Below are 20,484 nucleotides of genomic sequence, written 5' to 3'. Positions count from 1 at the left end.
AAGGGGGGCAACAGTAATTACAAGTAAAAAAATAAAAAAATAAAGATACAAAAGAAAAAAAAGCAACAATGCAAATATTACAAAAAGCAAAGTACAACATCTTTCTACAATATTAATGCGCAACGAATTCAAGTTATCAAGGAATGTTTCGCCATTAGAGATGGATGCAATGTGATCCGGAAGACTGCTCCAATGTGCAATAGCTCGAGGTAGTGGTGATGAGTTAAATGCCTTTTTTTGACCATAAATGCCTGCAAAACTAAGTGCATTGTGAATGCGCCGTGATGTGCGCACAGGTACATGAAGCAGCAAACAGTGAAATTTATTACTATAAATGTACCTGTGAAAAAGACATAAAAGAGCGATGACACGGCGATCTTCCAATGACTGAAATGCAAGGTCTTGCTTTATTCGGGTAACACTTGAATGATAGTCGTAGTTGCCAGATATGAATCTGGCTGCCCTATTTTGAACACCTTCCAACATACGGATTAGATCATCTTGACATGGCGACCATGTGGATGAAGCGTATTCTAATTGTGGGCGAACATAAGTAAGGTATGCTAATTTACGTACATCATAAGGTGCGTTGCGCAAGTCTCTGCGCAGATAGTCGAGAGACTGTGAAGCTTTCGATGAGACAGCTGCTATATGCGTTGCCCAGGATATATCCGATGAAAGGTGAACGCCGAGATATTTGTTCGATGGGGTAGCCGCAATTATGGTATCATCAATTGAATATTGAAATACCGAGTTAGTGCGCTTTCTACTAAACGAAATTAACTTGCGTTTTGAGGCGTTAATGGACATCTGCCAAGTTACGGACCATCTATTGGTCAAGTCAAGGTCATTTTGCAGTTTAGAATGATCGTCCAAACATTTAATATTGCAGTAGATGACGCAGTCGTCAGCGAACAACCTAACTGAGGATGAAAGGTTAGCGGGCAATTCGTTGATGTATATTAAAAAAAGTAATGGACCTAGCACACTACCTTGGGGGACACCGGACGGGACGTCGCAAAGGTTAGACGAAATGTTATTGACCACTGTAAATTGCTGACGTGAAGACAAGAAGTTACGAAGCCAAGACAGTGTTAATGAATCTATACAAAGGGCAGACAACTTGGAGATTAAACGGCAATGAGGTACAGTATCGAACACCTTAGCAAAATCGAGGAAGAGGCAATCGGTTTGATCATTAGTGTTAATGCTGAAGTGAAGGTCAGTTGTGTATTCGAATAACTGAGTGTCACATGAATAGCCTTTTCTGACGCCATGTTGACTAGGGAAAATAAAGTTATTTGATTCAAGGTGATCGTAGATATGAGAAGCTATAATGTGTTCAAGAAGTTTGCAGCATATGCAAGTTAGTGAAATTGGACGATAATTACGGGGGGAGTGTCTGTCACCAGATTTAAGTAGAGGAATTACCTTACCAATTTTCCAATCCACGGGTGAGCTAGCTCGCCTGATGATAAAGACTGGTTAAATAGAGTACACAGAAAACGACTGGAAATACCAGTAGTATTCTTGAGTATTGTAGAGTTAAGGTTGTCAATGCCAGATGATGTGAAAACTCTATGATTTATGATGAGATTCGCGATACCTTCAGCAGTCAAGCTGATTGGAGCCATGAAAGGGAAGGGTTCATCTGGAACAAATGGCACATTGGAACAGTCTTCCTGTGTGAAAACAGACGCGAAATATGCATTGAAGGCTACCACAGAATCTTCGTCAGAAAGCGGAGTTTCTTTTGCATCGTGTATTGTAATGTGATCAGAAGACTTACAGGGAGAAATTATTTGCCAGAATTTTTTTGGATTATTTGTCATAAGTGAGGGCAAGTCTTGCGAATATATTTCTTTTTGGCTGCTCCTAATGCTTTACAGTAAGCTTGTAAACAGTGCTTGTACTTATCCCAGTAGGACGCGGAATTATTACGTTTCGCAATATTGTACAAACGTTTCTTTTTATTTCGCAGTGTTCGAAGTTGCTTATTAAAGCAAGGGTTGGTTTTGTCGTTCGATATAGAGAACGACAAAACCAACCCTTGGTTGAGCGATGATCGAAACTAGAGTATAGGTCAAGATTTAAAAAAAAAGAACCGCTAATGTCGAAGCTCGTTTTGCAAAGCAGGTCTTTAGCACATTGCGAGTCGTCGTCGTGTCAATCCAAGGTCAGGAGCTTACGAATATTCAGGTTTAAACTATACCTCATGGACGATCGGAAGTGACTTCTTGTAGTGTCTCACCATCTTTGTGCCGATATATTTGTGCTTTTCACATCTACCGTACTGCGCATATACCAGCGTGTTCACACTTGACTTGACCAGCTTACACTTGACTATGCCTGCAATTTTATTCACCTGTCGTGTATCACTATGTTCGAAAGTTCATTTCTTCATGTGCTCAGTGCAAGAACCGGAAATAACCTCATAGGCAAATTTGCCGGTCACAGTCCCTTCTTTGCTAGAGTAGACCATTTGGTCATGTTGGCATCGACATGCATAAAATTACCGCTTCCAAACACCTCGATGTCCCCACGTGGGAGACTTAAGGCCCCGTCGGCGAAAGCTCTGCAGGACTATCAATAAAGTTATCAATCAACCAATCTAATCTTGCTGGCAACAACTGGATTTTCACGGTTGTGGAACACTTGACTCGCTATGCAGAAACAGCAGCTCTACCACTTGCCACTGCTCGTGACGTTAAATAGTTCATCTGACGGCATTTTCATTCCAGCAACGGTGCCCCTCACGAAACACGACGCCCTAATTGCCACGCCTCCCTTTCAGATGCTTTGAAGGCCCTAGTCGATGAATGCGGAATCATCAACCGTACCACTACGAAATGCCATCTGCAAAATGGCATGGCAAAACGCTGGCAATTCTTGGCGATATGCTCTCAATGTAAGTCACGTCAGACTATTAGAATTGGGACCATGTTCTTCCTTTCGGTCCCATGCCTGCAATACTGCGCCGAAAATTAGTGCTGCATTTCCTCCTTACTTTCTTCGATACGGACGAGAACATTCTAATATTTTGGACCGAATGTTTTTCAAGGAGATTCCGTAAATATGCTGAGTATACCGCCTTCCGAAACTGCTCACCAGCAGCAATCCCGCCTACCCGACAATTGTTGTCTACTCAATTTTTAGATACGAAGCAGCTTATGGTCGGGGCTATGTCACTCCCTCCCTCCATCCATCCGCCGTGCGTCCACACCCGCACTGCGCATGCGCATTCTCCTCCCCTCCTCTCCTTGTCTCATCTCCTCTCCGACGCTCCTACCCTCTCCGGATTGCGCAACAAATGGCAACACCTGCGGTTCCGCGCACGATAATGCGAAGCAGCTTAGGTTAGAGGCGCGACGGTAGGCGCTGCATACTCCGCTGGGGGGGCGCCACAACGCGCTCAACTGCTGTCTACGCCGTCGGCGTTTGATGCGCGTACGCACTGAACGCGCGTGGCGTTGGTGACTGTTGCCGATGCCTCTGGGGGCGGCTCGGAGGTTTTCGACGAGATCAGCCATTATTCGTCGAGCAGCGTCGGAAATCTTACCTACGCAACGCCGCAATGAGTGCCACGGACAGCGCCAGCGTCAATGCCAGTGCCAGCGCCGTGGTCGACCCTATGGCTGCTTCGCATACTACTCACGGTTCCCCTACGGGAAGATGGTGTAATTTTTTTCCTGACTCTTTGTTTTGGCTTAGGATTCCCGCTATGATTCTCGGTCACTCCATTATTATCATCATCATCAGTCTATCTTTATGCCCACTGCAGGACGAAGGCCTCTCCCTGTGCTCTCCAATTACCCCTGGCTTGCGCTAGCTGATTCCAGCTTGCGCCTGTAAATTTCCTAACTTCATCAATCCACCTAGTTTTCTACCGCCCTCGAGCTTTCCTTTTCTTGGTACCCACTCTGTTACTCTAATGGTCCACCGCTTATTCGTCCTACGCATTACATGGCCTGCCCAGTTACAGTTCTTCCTCTTAATCTCAACTAGAATATCGGCTATCCCTGTTGAGTTTCAAATCTGATTGATTTGAAAATAAAGTTTACGTTCTTGTTCTTCTGTTTACGTGTGGCGTATCGGCTCCGTCGATTTTCGGCTGGAGCCGCGGCTCAATTCTCTCTACCCCAACAAGACCCACGTCAATCGACGCAGCAAAGCATCTGGACCACGAGGATGGTAAATTTCACCAGGTGGGCCCACTTTTGAAGATTGTACGGATGAAGTGCACCCGATCACGGGGGAGACGCCGATACGTCGTTACGCCTAACGGCGTGGAACACCGACGCCCGGCGGGGTTGAACCGGTCTCCCGAGGCAAAATGGCGGCCCCCACGTCATTACAGAGGGGTTACGATCCCGACGGCATGGGCTGGACGACGGTTACAACATCGGAAGCCCAAATTTCTGCAGTTCCGAAATTTCGGCACGAATCCGTCAATGAAGCGGTCGCGCGCCGTTCGCTTGTTCAAGCCAAGGCCGCCATGGCATCCGGCACACCGGCCGACAAAACGCAGCCACCTGCCTCGCGCGCTGCAGGAAGCAAAGGCAAGGCCCTTACTAACTGGCAGCCTCGCCCATTCCCAAAACCGGACCCGGACGACTTCGTGGTCGTGCTCAAGCCACGCGAACATGTGTTGCTGCACCAAGCATTTTTGGAAAACCGCTACGGCGCCGCTTTTACAGCCTACCTCGGGCCCGAGGTGGCAAGGTCGGTTACGGTTATGCCGTCCCGTCAACAAAACCTCATCGTGATCCACACCACAAACCCTGCGGCAGCAGATCGGCTTCTCGGGGAATTCTCCATAAACACCGAGAGTGGGGCATTCCGCTCCACGGATACCTTCGACAACACCGAGGCGATGTTTGCCACGGCTTCATCGCCGTCGGCAACACGGACACAACTGAATCGCTTCGGCAGCAGGTGCAATGCAGAGCAGGCACCATCGTCGAGGTGAGGAAATTCGGCTCCTCAAACAGAGCTCGGGTCACCTTCGCCGGGAGGGAGAAACCGCGTTTTGTGCACTATGAGAACATGCTCATCACAGTGCAATACTACTACCGGGCGATCCCGGCCTGCGGCCTGTGTGGGGCCCTCGGCCATAGAGCGGATGCCTGTCCCACCACGCAGCCGAGCACATGCGGACTCTGCAGGCAACAAGCCCCCATTGTGGAGGGGGTGCGGGCCCCTCACGAGTGTGTTCCGCGGTGCTCGGTTTGTGGCGGTGGACACGCCACAAGTTCGCGGGAGTGTGCGGCAAAATCCGCACACACAAGACGGCCGCCCCAAAGGGTGGGACAAATAATAAAATCGCGGCCAAGAACAGCAGCCGTCATCTTGGCCCTGCCGGCGAGTCACCGAGCCGGGATGACAGCAACAGCGAGAAGCCGGCGCCATCTACCGGAGGAGCCGGCAAACGAACGGCGATGCAGCCGCCACCACACGGCGACACTGGAAAACTGTCGACGGCGCCACGACGCGGCGAAGCCAGTGCCTGGGCTAACGCCGTGAAACACGTAACGCAGGTGAGCGGTACGGGCAGGACTGCCTCGTCCTCCCCTGCCTCCTCCCCCCCCTGCGGCACGCAGTGCCGAGCAAACCAAAATAGCAGCTCTCGAGGGCCAAATTGAGATGCTGCTGAAGAAAATTGCGCTACTAGAATCGCAATCAAGACAGCTTACTACTCCCCCCTCACCCCCCGCACCCGAGGCTATGGAGAGTGAGCCCGCGGCACCTAAGTGCGAAAGCTGCACTTGAGTCCCGTCTAGAGGCCCGCATGGACGCCTCTTTCAGTGCCCTAGAAACTCAAATTTCCGCGGCCATCACCTCCGCGATCGCCAAAATGACCGAAACAATACCCACAATCGTCGAACAGCACGTCGCACAATAGTCGCGTGGCGTCCGACGAGCCAGCGGTCTTATCAAAGACGTGTCTGGCCGCTATCCCAAAACGTCGTGTCGTGTCACTGAAACTGAACTAGACGACCAGGATAACTGCTCGCTCTCCGGAATTGAGGATGTCCCCCTCCCGGCGAGTGCTGGCTCGGGAGCTGCATCCCTACAACCGCTCTTTCACTTCAATGACCATGTCGGGCAGCCCTCAAATTAGGCGCTCTCCCCGTATCAATTCGGCCACCCCTATCCAAATCACCCAATGGAACTGCCGGGGATTCCGCTTCCACGTAAAGCGGACGAACCTTGCGCTTTTCCTCTCAACATTCGCTTCACTCGCCGTGGTGGTTGCCCTCCAGGAGCCAGGGAGCGGCGCCACCCTTACAAACTATGTCACATTCCATTCCACTTCCCGTATATGCGTGCACAAAAATTATAGAGCCAACCAGGTTGATTTGGAACTGAATGCTGAATATTCTGATGTGATGGTCACCCTTCTTCCGCTTAAGAAACAAAACGCACCATTACATATACTCAACATCTATTGTTCTCCTAAGTTAAAAAATGTAACTTTCGCAGCCCTCTTCAGTCGTGCCCTGAAGGCTGCGGGCAGGGACCCCCTGTTGATCGTGGGCGATTTCAACGCTCACAGCACACTCTGGGGGTACGTGCGTGAAGAGAAGCGCGGGCGCAAGCTGGCGGAACTTGCATCCACGCTGGGCCTGACTCTTCACGCGGACCCTGCACATGCAACGCGGGTGGGTAACTCTGTAACTCGGGACATGTGTCCGGACCGTATACCTTCATCCAAAAATATTAGACACGCAGAATAGGCCAACACCGAGGAAACCCTCGGCAATAACCACTGCATACTCAACACCACCGTCTGAACCAAACCTTTGGCAAGATCCCACGCCCAAGCCCGCTTACCCGACTGGACAAAGTTCCGGCAAAGCCACTAATTCGACCACTAACCGCGAACAAGGTTACCACGCGTGGTCACAAGAATTGGTTACACACCTTCGTTGGACGGAAACTCAAGTTCAACTATCGGAGGCCACGCCGGAGGTGGACAACCGCCTCCAGCACCTCTGGGAGGCGCGACACTGCCTCGTCCGCAGATGGCGCCGCCAAAAACACAATCGGAAGCTTAAAATTCGCATCGCCGAGCTCACCCAACGAGTGGCAGAACAGGCGGCCCAGCTCGCCGATTCGAATCGGGTGGCCCCATGCAACACGGCCGCTAGACAGAGCACTTGACGTCTCTTTCGCGCCTTGATCGACCCGAGACACAAAAACATCTCCGATGGGCTATCCATGGCTTCAACGGATACACCTCAAAATTAGCATGAAAACTACGCGATCAATACCTCTGTATCCAACATGACCCCCGAGTGCCAGCGTGCTCGTATGCAAGTTCCGAGAACGCGGAGCTGGATCAACCGTTCCGGCTCCACGACCTGAAGGCGGCCCTGACTAAAATGAAGCGAGGAACGGCTCCGGGAAGATACAAAATAACAGTGAAATTACTTGCCAACCTTCCCGACCCAGCCTACGACGCACTCCTCGCATACATAAACTCAATCTGGCTCGGTGAGGCACCCATCCCAATCGAATGGAAGACCGCCATGGTCACTTTCATTCCGAAAGCCGACGAAGCCATAAACACGGACAACCTCCGCCCCATCTCCCTCACGTCTTGTGTGGGAAAGCTGATGGAGGCCATGGTGCGAGATAGGCTGTCCGAGTTTTTGGAAAACCAAAACGTATTCGCAGACACCATGTTCGGGTTCCGCCCGCACCGGTCCGTGCAGGATGTCCTCCTTCAACTAGACCGCGAAATTCTAAATCCCGTCGAATACTCCCTCAATGACAAGGCAGTACTCGCCCTCGATTTGAAGGGGGCTTTCGACAATGTTACACATGACATAATTCTGACGCACCTCTCCCAAACCAACTGTGGACACAACACGTTTCAGTACGTTTGGCAATTTCACGCCGACCGGCAATCGTATATCCGGATACAAGATGAAGAACACGGCCCCTACCAATTAGGCGCGAGAGGTACCCCGCAGGGCGCGGTCCTCTCACCTCTACTTTGGCAATGATGAATTTGTCAATGACCAGTTTGGCAATGATGAAACTCCCGGCTCAGCTGGAGAATGTAGAAGGCATACAGCACGCGCTGTATGTCGACGACGTTACCATCTGGACTAAACACGGATCGGTAGGAGACATTGAAGTCAACCTGCAGCAAGCGGCGGAGTTCGTGGACGCCTACGCCCGCCGCTGTGGCCTTCAATGCCCTCCTGCCAAATCGGAATTTGTGCACATTCACCCCTCGCCAAAGTGCACTACCAAAATTGAACTGTCCCTAGCAAACGGACCCATCCCAGAACACGATGAGATCAGAGTACTGGGTCTCTTTATTCATAAACACCGCCGAGTCGACTCAACACTGGCCAAACTGCGCAGCGTGGGGTACCAGGTGGGCCGCATGGTCTGCCGGGTCTCCAATAAACGCGGGGGGTTACGGTCCAAAGAAGCCTTGCGGATGGCGCACGCTTTCGTAACCACTCGTGTCTTGTACTCAACTCCTTACGTCCACCTTCGCAAGTTTGATGTGAACACCCTTGAGGTGGTTCTCCGCAAAATTTACAAGCGTGCTCTCGACCTACCGGTCAACACGTTCAACCAGCGCCTCCTGGACCTCGGAATGGTCCACACCTTCATGGAGCTCCGAGAAGCACACTTGATGAACCACTAGACAAGACACTCAAAGACGCCGTCGGGTCGCCGCCTTGTTGCCCGATTACACATCAAACATCCAACACTAACGGAAGAGCGCGTGCGCATCCCCGAAATCTGGAGATGCGCCCTGCTCGCGCGCCCTCTTCCGGCCAATATGACACGAGACAACCATAGTGGCCGGCGCCTCGCGCGGGTGGATGCCTTGGCACGTCACTATGGGAACAAACATAGAGTATTCTGCGTGGACGCCTCCGGCTCACAACATGGGGGTTGGTACACGGCCGCAGTCGTCCATCAAAAGACCGCGGTGAAAGGCCTTACGTTCAAATCACAAGACATAACACATGCGGAAGAGGTGGCCATCGCGCTCGCCGCCGCAGATCAGGTCTCGCGGGTCATCATCACCGACTCGCAAGGGGCCTGCATGAACATAGAAAAGGGCTTTATACCCTATTTTGCGTACCGCATACTTGAAAACAGCGATTATCTCGGGGCCCCCGCGTCCCGCACGATAATATGGACTCCCGCGCACACGGGTCTCGAGGGAAACGAAGCAGCCGACGCCGCTGCCCGCGCGGTTACACTCCGGGCATCGCCCTCGCCTCCCCTCAATGCGGACTCCGAACCCAATCCGGCTTTTACCTTTAAGGAAGTCACCCAACATTACCAATTCGGCCACGCAATCTTTCCTAAGCCCTGTTAGGGCCTCACGAAGGCGGAGGAGCGTTTACTCCTTCACCTCTATACTAAAACACTGCTGTGCCCGGCAGTCATAAAACATTCCGACCCTGCATGCACAGGGGAGTATCCACACTGTGGGGAAAAGTCTTCGGACATTTTCCACATGGTGTGGGCATGCCAATGCACGCCGCACCCTCCCCCTATACCCAACCCTACCCGGGAGGACTGGGAGGTGGCCCTGCCCGACCTGGCGAGCCAGAAGGCCCTGGTCGTGCGTGCCCAAGCCGTGGCTATAGCCAATGGGCTCCTGTAATGAGCCCACCTAGTTTTTATAAGGAACGTCCCTTAAGGATCGGTCCACACCCTCCCTGTCAATACTTCGGCCAATAAAGTTTTTCACTCAGTCAGCCAGTGTGATTTCTGATCCACACTGCTCTCTTCCTGTCTCTTAACCTTAGGCATAACATTTTTCATTCCGTCGCTCTTTGTACGGTCGTTAACTTATTCTCGAGCTTCTTTGTTAACCTACAAGTCTCTGCTTGATATGTTAGCACCGGTAGAATGCAATGACTGTACACTTATCTTTTCAATGGCAGCTGTAAGCTCCCAGTGAGGATTTGATGAAGTCTGCCGTATGCACTCCAACTCAATTTTATTCTTCTGTAGATTTCCTTCCCATGAACATAAGTAATTGACCTAGATAAACGTACTCCTTTACAGACTCTGGAGGCTGACTGGCGAACCTAAATTTTTGTTTCCTTGCCAGGCTATTGAACATTACCTTTGTCTTCTGCATATTAATCTTCAACCCCATTCGTACAGTTTCTCGGTTAAGGTTCCCGATAATTTGTTGTAATTCGTCCTCATTGATGCTGAATAGGACAATATCATCTGGAAACGGAATGTTGCTGAGATATAAGCCGTTGATCCTCACTCCTAAGCCTTCCCAGTCTAAAAGCTTGAATACTTCTAAGCATGCAGTGAATAGTATTGGAGAGATTGTGTCACCTTGCCTGACCCCTTTCTTGATACGTAAATTTCTCCTTTGTTGTGGAAAACCAAGGCAGCTTTCGAATATATGTAGATATTTGCCAATATGTTCATGTAGGCCTCCTGTACTCCTTGATTACGCAATGCCTGTATGACTGCTGGTGTCTCTACTGAATCAAATGCTTTTTCATAATTTATGAAAGCCATATAGAGAGGTTGATTGTGCTCCGCAGATTTCTCTATTACCTGGTTTATGACATGGGTATGATTGATCGTAGAATATTACTTCCTGAAGCAAGGCCGTTCTCTTGGTTGACTGAAGTCAAGTGTTCAATTCTATTGAAAATTATCTGGGTGAATATTTTGTACAATACTGAAAACAAGCTAATAGCTCCATAATTCCTCAATTCTTTAACATCTCTCTTCTTTGGGATTAGTATAATTGTTACGACGGCATGCATAAATATGGATAGAAGAACAGTGCTCCTAAAGGGACTCATGATGACAGCATTGTGACAGATGAAATCATAAGAACATACTTCAGATAATGGTGTGTAAAAACGCATATTTTTACCATACGGGACTTACGTTGCGAAAACCACGGAAAGTATTTTGCCCGGTTTCAGATTATATAGTGGCGGAGTGGATGAGTATAGCCGTGTGAAGGCTCATTTCTAACTGTGAGCAGTGTTGCAGGAGCTGTGTTTAGGGACGTAGTAGGTTTAGTAATGTTGGTTAAGTGGTGTAAGTGTTGGTGTGAAGCAGTGGAACACTGTGTGCTACATAAACGAGTGATATAGTAGTGCGCGACAATGACTTTTTTGTGTGCAATAGTGAACTCTATGTGTACAGTGCAGTGAATAAGTGAAGTGAAGTGGTGTGTGAGGAAGGTACCCAGTGGTGCAAATGACAAAAACGGTGAAAGCCATCTGGTGCTAATGCTGCAACGACGTGTGAAGCCGGCGGAAATATCGTATACAAGGAAGAAACAGTTTTTCACATGGAAAACTCTTGAAGGTGGGCATATGTCATGAGCCACAAAAGGAAGAAAGAAAGAAGAAAAAGCAGAAGATAAGAAGAGAACAAGAAGACATGTGGAGGCGGTGGCAGAAATAAAGAAAGAAGTTAGAAAACAAGAGCGTCCGAATAAGAATACAATATGAAAGGCAGAAGAAGCGCAAAAGGGCACGCGCAGCTACGTGGCCAACGGGAGAAGGGACACGTAGCAGAAGAGAACGGCCCAGCTACGCTCTGGGACGGCGAGGGGCAGAAGGAGCTGGAAGCCGAACAGGACGGGTGGATCGCGGAGACAGCGGCAACCCAATGGAAGCTGTTCTTCAGCTGCCGCGGCCACGACCCGCGAGCTGAGTGGACGACGTCCCACTGGAAGCCGCAGCTACAGGCTGACGGCACCGCTTCCCGGATTCCCTGCGGCTACGATCCGCAGGCTAGCGGAGTTGACCGGGCGATCCAGGCGCCTCGGTCACCCCACCGTCCTGACCTCCTGACCAGCTCACCAGTGGACCGAACGTCGGGCACAGCGACTTCGAGTCTACGATGCATCGGCGGGCCCAACGACGTGTCGTCGGAAGCCGCGACGACGAGGTGACGTGCCACGTCGAGGGACATATTGTAAATATTTTGGAGTTATGAATTTTAATATCTGAGGACTCTGGGGAATTTCTGGAATGAACTCGTTTTGCAAATTGTTTGCTTCGTGCTGTTTTCTTTGCTGTTTGTTTTTTACGATTATAAATGTTTGTCTTTAACGTACGACTTGTCCCTGTCTGTCTTTATTCCACCGAAATTCGTGACAATAATGTTGGCGTTCTTCCAGCTCTCTGGTACACTTGATGTCGTGAGGCATTGCGTATAAAGGGCCGCAAGCTTTTCCACCATAATATCTCCTCCATCTTTGACTAAATCGGCTGCTATTTCACCTTCTCCAGCAGATTTTCCCCGAGGTCATGTCCTTCAAGGCACTTCTAACTTCATGGCTAGCTATAGAAGGAGACTGTGCATCCTGTTCCTCACTACTTAGAATGAAAGTAGCTTGGCTGCTCTGGGTCAGTACAGGTCAGTATAGAATTCTTCCGCTGCGTCTACTATGTCATAGAATTTGCTGATGATATTAACCTGCTTATCTTTCAGTGCATACATCTTGCTTTGTCCTATGCCAAGTTTTCTTCTGATTTCATGGTGCGTCCATATATTCCTGCTTCCTCAATCTTTCCCACGTTGTATTTCGAATATACATTTCGAATATACATTTTCTTTTTGTTGATCTGTTTTGACACTTAAGCGAATTCTGTCTGATCTCTTGAGTTTGACAGTTTCATGTTTTGTCGTTTCTTTATTAGGTCCTTTGTTACTTGCGAGAGCTTGTCTATTGGTTGCCTTTGTGACCTACCTCCCACTTACATTGCTGCTTCTGAGATCATCCTATAGTCGGATACAACTTTAGAAGACAGCGGCATTTGCCCCTCAAAGGCGGGTGCACAAGAGCCGGCACCAATAGGCGCGCACTTCAGGTGACGTCATGAGCCGGACGGCCGGTGTCCCCGCCGACGGAGAACATGCCTAACATGGGCGCCCTCGCTTCGAACTGGGCCGAGTCGCGTCAGATCTGTGCGTCTCCCTTCGTCAGAGTGAACTCGAACTGTTTGTGGTGGTCTGTCATGCCGGAAATATTGTGAGCTTACGATGCACAATTTGTGCCGCGTGCGTTTGTTCTGAGCCGTGAGCCGCCGAACAAAGATTGCAGCGAACATCGGTGGCGCTGCGCTGCGCTTCGTGTGGAAACAGGATCCCGCGGCGACATACCGCTGCAAACAAACATCGTACGTGTTTGTTCCGTGGTGTTTTGTTTTGCTCCTAAGTGAAGTTACGACAAGGAGAGTTCGCCACAGTCTGGTACCTACTGTGAGCGGTGGGTGTGTTTGTGTACTGTGCCCCTGCGTTTCTCGTCGGACGTCGTGAAGTGATGGAGCAAAACCATTATCAGGATAAATGAGAAAAGCGTGCGCGGATGAAACCAACCTGCGAGTTTCTCAACAGAAAAGATTTGTGAAAGCTACTTCCAACGCAAACATTCCTTGCTGCCAGCTCAGCGCGCAAACGACCGCTCTTTGGCAGCAGTGTGATAAGATAGCCGAGCGTCTAGCAGCGTCGTTCGAGTGTTGTGTAGCACCGTCGATTGATTGCTTTCCACCAATGCTAACAATCAGTGACTAACACGCGCTGCTTGAGCGAATGTCATTGGATTGTTAACGTTCAGGCGTTTGGATGCAGTGTTTGTTTCCTTAATGTCAGCCTGAATGCTAATATAAAATTATGACTGACACACTGGTGCCGTTGCAAGGGAGCTTGGCATGAATTAGAGTCGCTGTGTGGCTTAGAACTCTTCGCTCATTGCACGCGCCAGCTGTAGAAAGCCTGCTGTGACACAATCGCGCACAAGCTGTGCTGTCAGCGCTCGACTTGCTTTCCCAAAACACAGCTTTGCGCTTTGTCGTGATATGTCGCTACTAAAAAATTCCTATGACAGTGAAGGCAACAGAGCCAATATGTATATTAAAAAAAGTACGACAAAGTAGGCAAAGCTGCTTGTGAACTTACTCCTAATAGTTCTACTCGCGTCTGCGTTAAATGTATGTGCGTGTTGTCTTGTGTGTTTGTGTATATTTGTTATTTTGCCCTTTTTTGTATTTTAGATCTTAGTTTTCGCGCTCGCGTTTGTGTTCATGTGTGTGAATAGGTGAGTTCTTCCGTGCGTGTATGTATTTATTCCTATTTCTATCCTTTTATTTTTGCATTTGTTCTTGTAAGCATGCTCCAGCCGCGACTTTCTTTACAATTCCATTAACTCGTCTCATTCAAAGCACCAAGTCTTGTGAATAGCATGGCTGGCCTCTTCAGTCTGTCACCTCGCTTTGTTTTCTCCTACTATTCTGACCGCGCTTCTTGTGCTGTTGCTGCAACGTGATTAACACACTTGAACCAAAGAAAGTTCTATCAGCTGTTACAACAGAAGCATTGACAGATACAAAATGTTAAAAGCATCACATGGCTTGCACCGTCACTGCTGCTATTTCACTATGGGGCACGTCAAACTCGACGGTGGCTGCCTGAATGAGCACTAAGCTAATGATGTTTTATATTTGTTCTCTTAAACGCATTACTTGTGTGAGCTAGATAACAAAATAAACAATGCAACCACATGAATGTGCTTTGGCATTCAAGCTGCTGACAGTGGCTGTCAGTTTGGTGTTGTCTGCTGCTATTTCACCACCACTCGCTATGACATGACTGTGATTTCCAGTGCAGACTGCTAACAGAACCAGAAAGCGTGCTCTGACTTCTGCTATTTCACTATGGGGCACGTCAAACTCGACGGTGGCTGCCCGAATAAGCATTTTGAGCCCGCTAGCGATAATCATGGTTAACATTAGTGTTTCAATTCAGATATGCCAGCATTTAAATGTGTTTTTATGCCACTTCTTAAATCGAGCACAATGTGTGCAGGATGTTGCTTATCAGAATTGAGCTTCTATTATAAGGAATATGCCATAAATGGAACTGCTTATTTATTTGAGAGGTCACGGAATGGATGGTTGGCTGTTGCGAACCCACCGGCAAAATTTTGGTAGCGGGCTGTTCTTTTGTTAATAAGAAGCCTTTATGCTTCGTCGAGTGGCTCAATGCCAGACAGCTCGCAGTCGGAGTCCCTTTCTTCAGTGTCATCTTCACGCAACTGGATGATGATGGGTTGAATGTGCTCACTCCCAGACGTGTCAAGTCTGAACTTTTTGCCTCCAAGTCCATCACATGCTGAATGCTCTTCCTCCAATCTTCCGCCGTTACCGGCTTGATTTTCTCGCTCAAGATGACGTCGACCGTGGACAGCTTGAAGCCTCTGTTGACCGCAGCGATGCCATTTTTGACCTTGGCCCACACAAGCTCAATGGGATTAAATTCGCAGTGGTACGGCGGGAGCCTGAGTACAATGCAACCGGCCCTTACAGATGTGTTGTCTACGATGTAGCTCAGAAAGCGTGACTTTACAGATACCACCAGCTCAAGCAGCTGCTTCTTTACCATCCTTTCACCGTAGGTGATGTTCTTGCTTGTGAGCCACTCCTGTATCTTTTCCTTCTTCCATGCCGTCGTCGGCAATTTCTCTTCTCGCCGGCTATGGTAAGGTGCGTTGTCTAAAACAATGACGCTACCAGCTGGCAACTTCTGCAGAACTTCATTGAACCAGCCATCAAAGCGATTTCCGTCCATTTCTTCATGGTAGTCGCCTGTCTTTTGGCCTCTGAATACATCCAAGCAGCCGTCGACGAAACCATCCTCACTGCCGATGTGCGTCACGATCAGGCGCTGACCTCTCCGACAAGGTTGTTTTAGATCCGTCGTCAGGCCATTTGCTCGAGCGAACAGGCGTCCTGCGCTTCTGCACCACGGTGTCTGTCCACACGATCGACCGAGTGTGTCCCGCCGTCACTCATGTCTCGTCCAGGTAGAAGATCTTTCGGCCTTCCGCTTGGTAGCGCTCCACGTCACGGAGGTAGCGATTCCGCCAATCGGTGATGTCATCGCGGTCGATAAGCAGCGAGTTGCGGCTTCTCTTTTCGTGCTTCAAGCCGATCTCGGCAAGCAGGCGACGCACAGTACACCGCCTTAGTTATGGAAGTTCCATACGCTCCGAGAACTCGGTAGTTATCTTCTCGACCGTCGGTATCTCGTTGCGGCGAAAGAAATCGTGCACACATGACCTCAGCGCGCACAACGTGAAGCTGTCAAACTTCGCGCTGCGTCTCCTCTTCTCCGCATTGCGTGGGCACTTTCGCGAGGGCGTCGTCAGTTTGCCACGCGAAAAATGCGAAGCTTTAACTTCCTCCCTCACCCTGAGCACAGTCCTTTCGCTGACACCGAGCATGTCGGCGACAACCTTGCTCGTGTCCTCCACGCTGCGTTCAGGTTGCCTGTTACGCCAAAATGTGTAGCAGTGGAAGATCATGTTGCGTGAATTGCTGTTCAGGATGCGGCCACTCTTGTTCTTGGCGAGGCTCCTTGGTGGTGTGGTCATCGAGGCGACACAAGGCTCGTTCGGCAACAAAGGATCGCGTTCTGATGTCACCTCACTGGGCTTCACGGTGGAAAACCGGCACGGAATGCCGGGCGCGATCGTGCGCGAACTCAGGAGATCGCAGGTTCGCAACCGCGAAAAAAAATAAAAATAATAATCATGAAAAATAAGCCCAACACATAAAAAAAATAAGGTTGTGCAAACACACAAAAAGTATATATGAATCTTATGCTATTAAGCCAGCGACTGCTACGCCCGTAGCCGTCGATCTTGCTACGTAGCAGACGACGCACAGCGTTGTAGAAGGCACGGAGTTATTTTTCTCTCGCGATCCGGCATGTGCGGTAGCATTTCCATCGCGATAGTTTTACCAAATCACTCGTCAAGATGCACAAATTTTATTTATACCGAGAAATACGCGTTTTAGAAGCAGTCACAATGTTTTGAGCGGGACTATTTCTTTAGTCGCGGAGGAATTGGCTGCTGCGCTTCGGTCAACTGGGCGGGGCCTCCTCCTGTCTTCTGAAGTTGTACCCAACTATAGTTAGGGTTTCATTCATCACCTCCATGTTGTCTTCATCTTCCTGTTCCTGTTCTAAAGCTGCATATTTGTTTGTGAGCACCAGCCTGAATTGGTCTGCTTTTACCTTTTACTGTGTCCAGGTTGGCCTGTTTCTTCTTGACTAATGTTATTTTCTGCCGTCGCCGTCGCCATGAGGTTCCGTATGACGTCAATGGAGATGAAATCGTCGCCGCGCGCCGCCGAACGCTGTATGTGCGAGTGAAAGGGCGCGAGGGACGCGAGGGAGGGCGCGAGGGAGGCAACGTTTAGCTGCGGCACCAAGTGCCTATTTATATCAGAGGCTCCGGCAACAGTCACCAAAGCCGCACGCATTTTGTGCGAACGCGGGCAAAACGCCTACGGCGTCGACATCAGATCTGCGTGTTGCCGGTGCTGCTGCATGTCCAAGTTTATACAGCTGATAAAGCTACTATCATTACTCCGTATAGCTCTCTACAAATTTGCTATCGCAATTGATGCTTCGCCTTTCAGGTGAAACTGCGTTAACTTTTTTTTTCTCTCCGACGCTGCTCGACAAGTGTCCCGTTCTGATCTCCTCGAAAGCCTCCAAGCCGCCCTCAGATGCACCGGCAACAGTCACCAACGCCGCGCGCGTTCGGTGCGAACGAGGGCAAAACGCCGACGGCGTCGACAACAGTTCTGCGCGTGGCTGGTGCTGCTGCGTGTCCAAGTTTATACAGCTGATAAAATACTCTCCTTACTCCGTATAGCTCTCTACTAATTTGCTATCACAATAGATGCTTCGCCTTTCGGGTGAAACTGCAATATTTTTTTAAATAAATACGCATTTGGTGCCGCAGCTAAACGTCGCCTGCTCTCCCTCCCTCCCGTACCCTGATGGCCTTTTGTGTGACGGGAGAAGTCGCGTTTGCTGTCCGCCATGCTTTCGCTCCCCGTGAAAGCGCGCGTCCCTCGCGCTCTTTCACTCGCACATACAGCATACCGCGCAGCATACTCACGGTTACGGTGACGCCGACGCTGACGGCATAAATCTGCTTGGAATGTCCATATAATTGCTATCGCAATAAAGCAAGATCACTAATTGTCACAAAAAACTGCACGAATAGTTTTTCAACAACTTTAGAGCCTGGTTGCAAAACAGCTTTCCTAGAAAGAATGATGCGGTATGATTACGTTTTCAAAAACGCTAAACTGCTGCCGAAGAACGATCAAAAGTTGTCGAACGAGAATAATATTCTGTTTAAGGACTTGTGTGTGGTTGAAACGCGTAAAGGAACCAGTTCACAGATGTCCACGGCACACAATTCTTTCAGCAGCAAGAACATAATATCACAGGTTGTGGCCTAAAAAATAAAACTACTACAGAACTAGACTGCCGAAAACACTGAATGACACACTAGAAGCAATATTAAACGAAAGGTTGTCATGCAGGCCACCGCTGCTAAACCAAAACAATACTCTCATTACCCATTTTGTTTCTCTATTGGTTCGAAAACGCGTGCCGTTCTCGCACTTCTGATGATTTGCAAAACTTTCTTTAGCCTAAAAAGAACGTCAACCAAACTTTGCCATTCGTTTGCAAAATATTTAGTTACTTTCAAACACTCGAAAATACCAAATAGTTCCTTTTCGAATACGAATAGTTAGTCTGTGGTATTTTATTCGTATTCGAATGTTTAAATATTCGCCCACCACTATTCAATACCCTACTAGTTAGTATCGAATATGCTTTACGTAATTTTCCTAGGCACTTTGCATATTAGAACTGATATTAGAGTAATAAACGAAATGTGTCGAAGCGATCGAACCACGAGATTTCTGGTTTTCATAACGAAAATCGCAACCGAAGTTCCTTGGGATACCGCAGTATTATTATTTATCCTCTGCGGTGGGAATCTGACGTTCTGACAATTTATTTTTCGGTTGGACGGTTAGCTACAGGAATAGCAGGGGCTTTCCAGCTTTGGCAGCCCTATCCAGCTTGCCAAATATATATATATATATATATATATATATATATATATATATATATATATATATATATATCATATTCATCCTCAGCCTATATTTATGTCCACTGCAGGGCGAAGACCTCTCCGTGCTACAATTACCCCTGTCTAGCACTAGCTGATTCCAAAATGCACCTGAAAGTATCGTAACTTCATCACCCCACCTACTTTTCTGCCGTCCTCGACAGCGCTTCCCTTCTCTTGGTATGCATTCTGTAACACTAATGGCCCACCGGTTTTCCATCCTACGCATTGCAAGGCCTGCCCAACTAAACTTTTCCCTCTTAATGTCAACTAGAATATCGAGTATCCCCGTTTGCTCTCTGATCCACACCGCTCTCTTCCTGTCATTTCATTGTACCGGTGATAACATATGGGGCAGAAATTTGGAGGTTAACAAAGAAGCTCGAGAACAAGTGCAGGACCCCACAAAGACCGATAGAACGAAAAAATATATATATTTAGATCAAGGAACTTCTCTAGCATTTCACGTTCCAACATTTTCTCAGTTCGTTTCCCGTCGTGACTGCCGGAGATGCAAGTTGTAATTGTCCAAAGTTGTACTCACCTCAAACACTGACGTAATTTGCAGCCCATGCAGCATCGGTACAATCACTTGTGTAGCCAGAGGCAAACAGAGCAGGGGCGTCAGTGCGCACAACGCGGTATGCCATCCGTAGGCGTAGAAGTGCGCCGGGAAGGCTACCAGTGCAGGCGATGAGTAGACAGAGGCCACCGACGAAGCCGCAAGGGGAAGAATACCGAGTGCACGATTTCCGAGAAAGATTTCGTCCTTCGTGGTGCCGCCTCCAGTGGAAGATCCTCTCTTCCGGAAGGAGAAATAGAGACCCACCGATAAGTTTGCTGCCACCAGGACTCCGAATACAGCGTATTCCAGCAGTAACACCATTACGCACGACTTGCTCGAGGAGTTTCCCGATGAGCGAGAGTTTGTTCTTGGTAAAAGGCTCTTCCCGAAACGATATGTTGGCGCAAACTAGATATGCTCTGTAAAACTAAGAGTTCATGTTACCAGCGTTTCAATGTATTCAAACTGGCTGGAAATTTGCAAACTCTGGTTTAAGCTAATTTCCCTAAAACAGCTGCTACGGCAACTCCTAAAGGCCCTGCGCGTTGTACAAAGAAGAATAATACCTTTACATAAATCCCCACTTAGCCGCAGGATTCGTAGCAAACGCTTGGTGGAAAGCTATATATACTGGCATGAAGCGCTTGTAAAACGCCAGCTGCTTTATGCGGCTAAATAAACATTCGACCAGCTTTTTGCTTTTTTTTTTGTTTTCTTCTTTCTTTCTCATGTGGTACTGGCAGTTGCAATATTGATTTGTGTTTAAATGACGTTTTTGACTTCCGGTGGGCTGGTTTGTGTTTCGCAGAGAAAATGAGCATTCCCACGTGTCATGGTCTTGCAGTACCTGCAGTAATGGATCCGGTTGTATTTGTTAGCTGCGTTGCAGCCGTTCCCGCTAGATTTTTACAGTGAAGCTGCTATA

General features: G+C 48.8%; 1 protein-coding gene across 1 annotated transcript in view; it reads right to left on the bottom strand.

The window, feature by feature from the left end:
• Positions 1-20,104, bottom strand: part of LOC119452554 (sodium-coupled monocarboxylate transporter 1-like) — a 322,121-nt gene extending 302,017 nt beyond the window's left edge. The window contains exon 1 of the mRNA XM_049668027.1: positions 19,539-20,104. Coding sequence (XP_049523984.1) covers positions 19,539-19,880 — 342 coding nt within the window. The 5' untranslated portion in view covers positions 19,881-20,104. The remainder of the gene's footprint in view (positions 1-19,538) is intronic.
• Positions 20,105-20,484: the final 380 nt, after the last annotated feature.

Source organism: Dermacentor silvarum, chromosome 5, assembly GCF_013339745.2.
Source record: "Dermacentor silvarum isolate Dsil-2018 chromosome 5, BIME_Dsil_1.4, whole genome shotgun sequence".
Classification (NCBI taxonomy): Eukaryota; Metazoa; Arthropoda; class Arachnida; order Ixodida; family Ixodidae; genus Dermacentor; species Dermacentor silvarum.
This window is presented reverse-complemented; position numbering and strand designations above follow the sequence as displayed.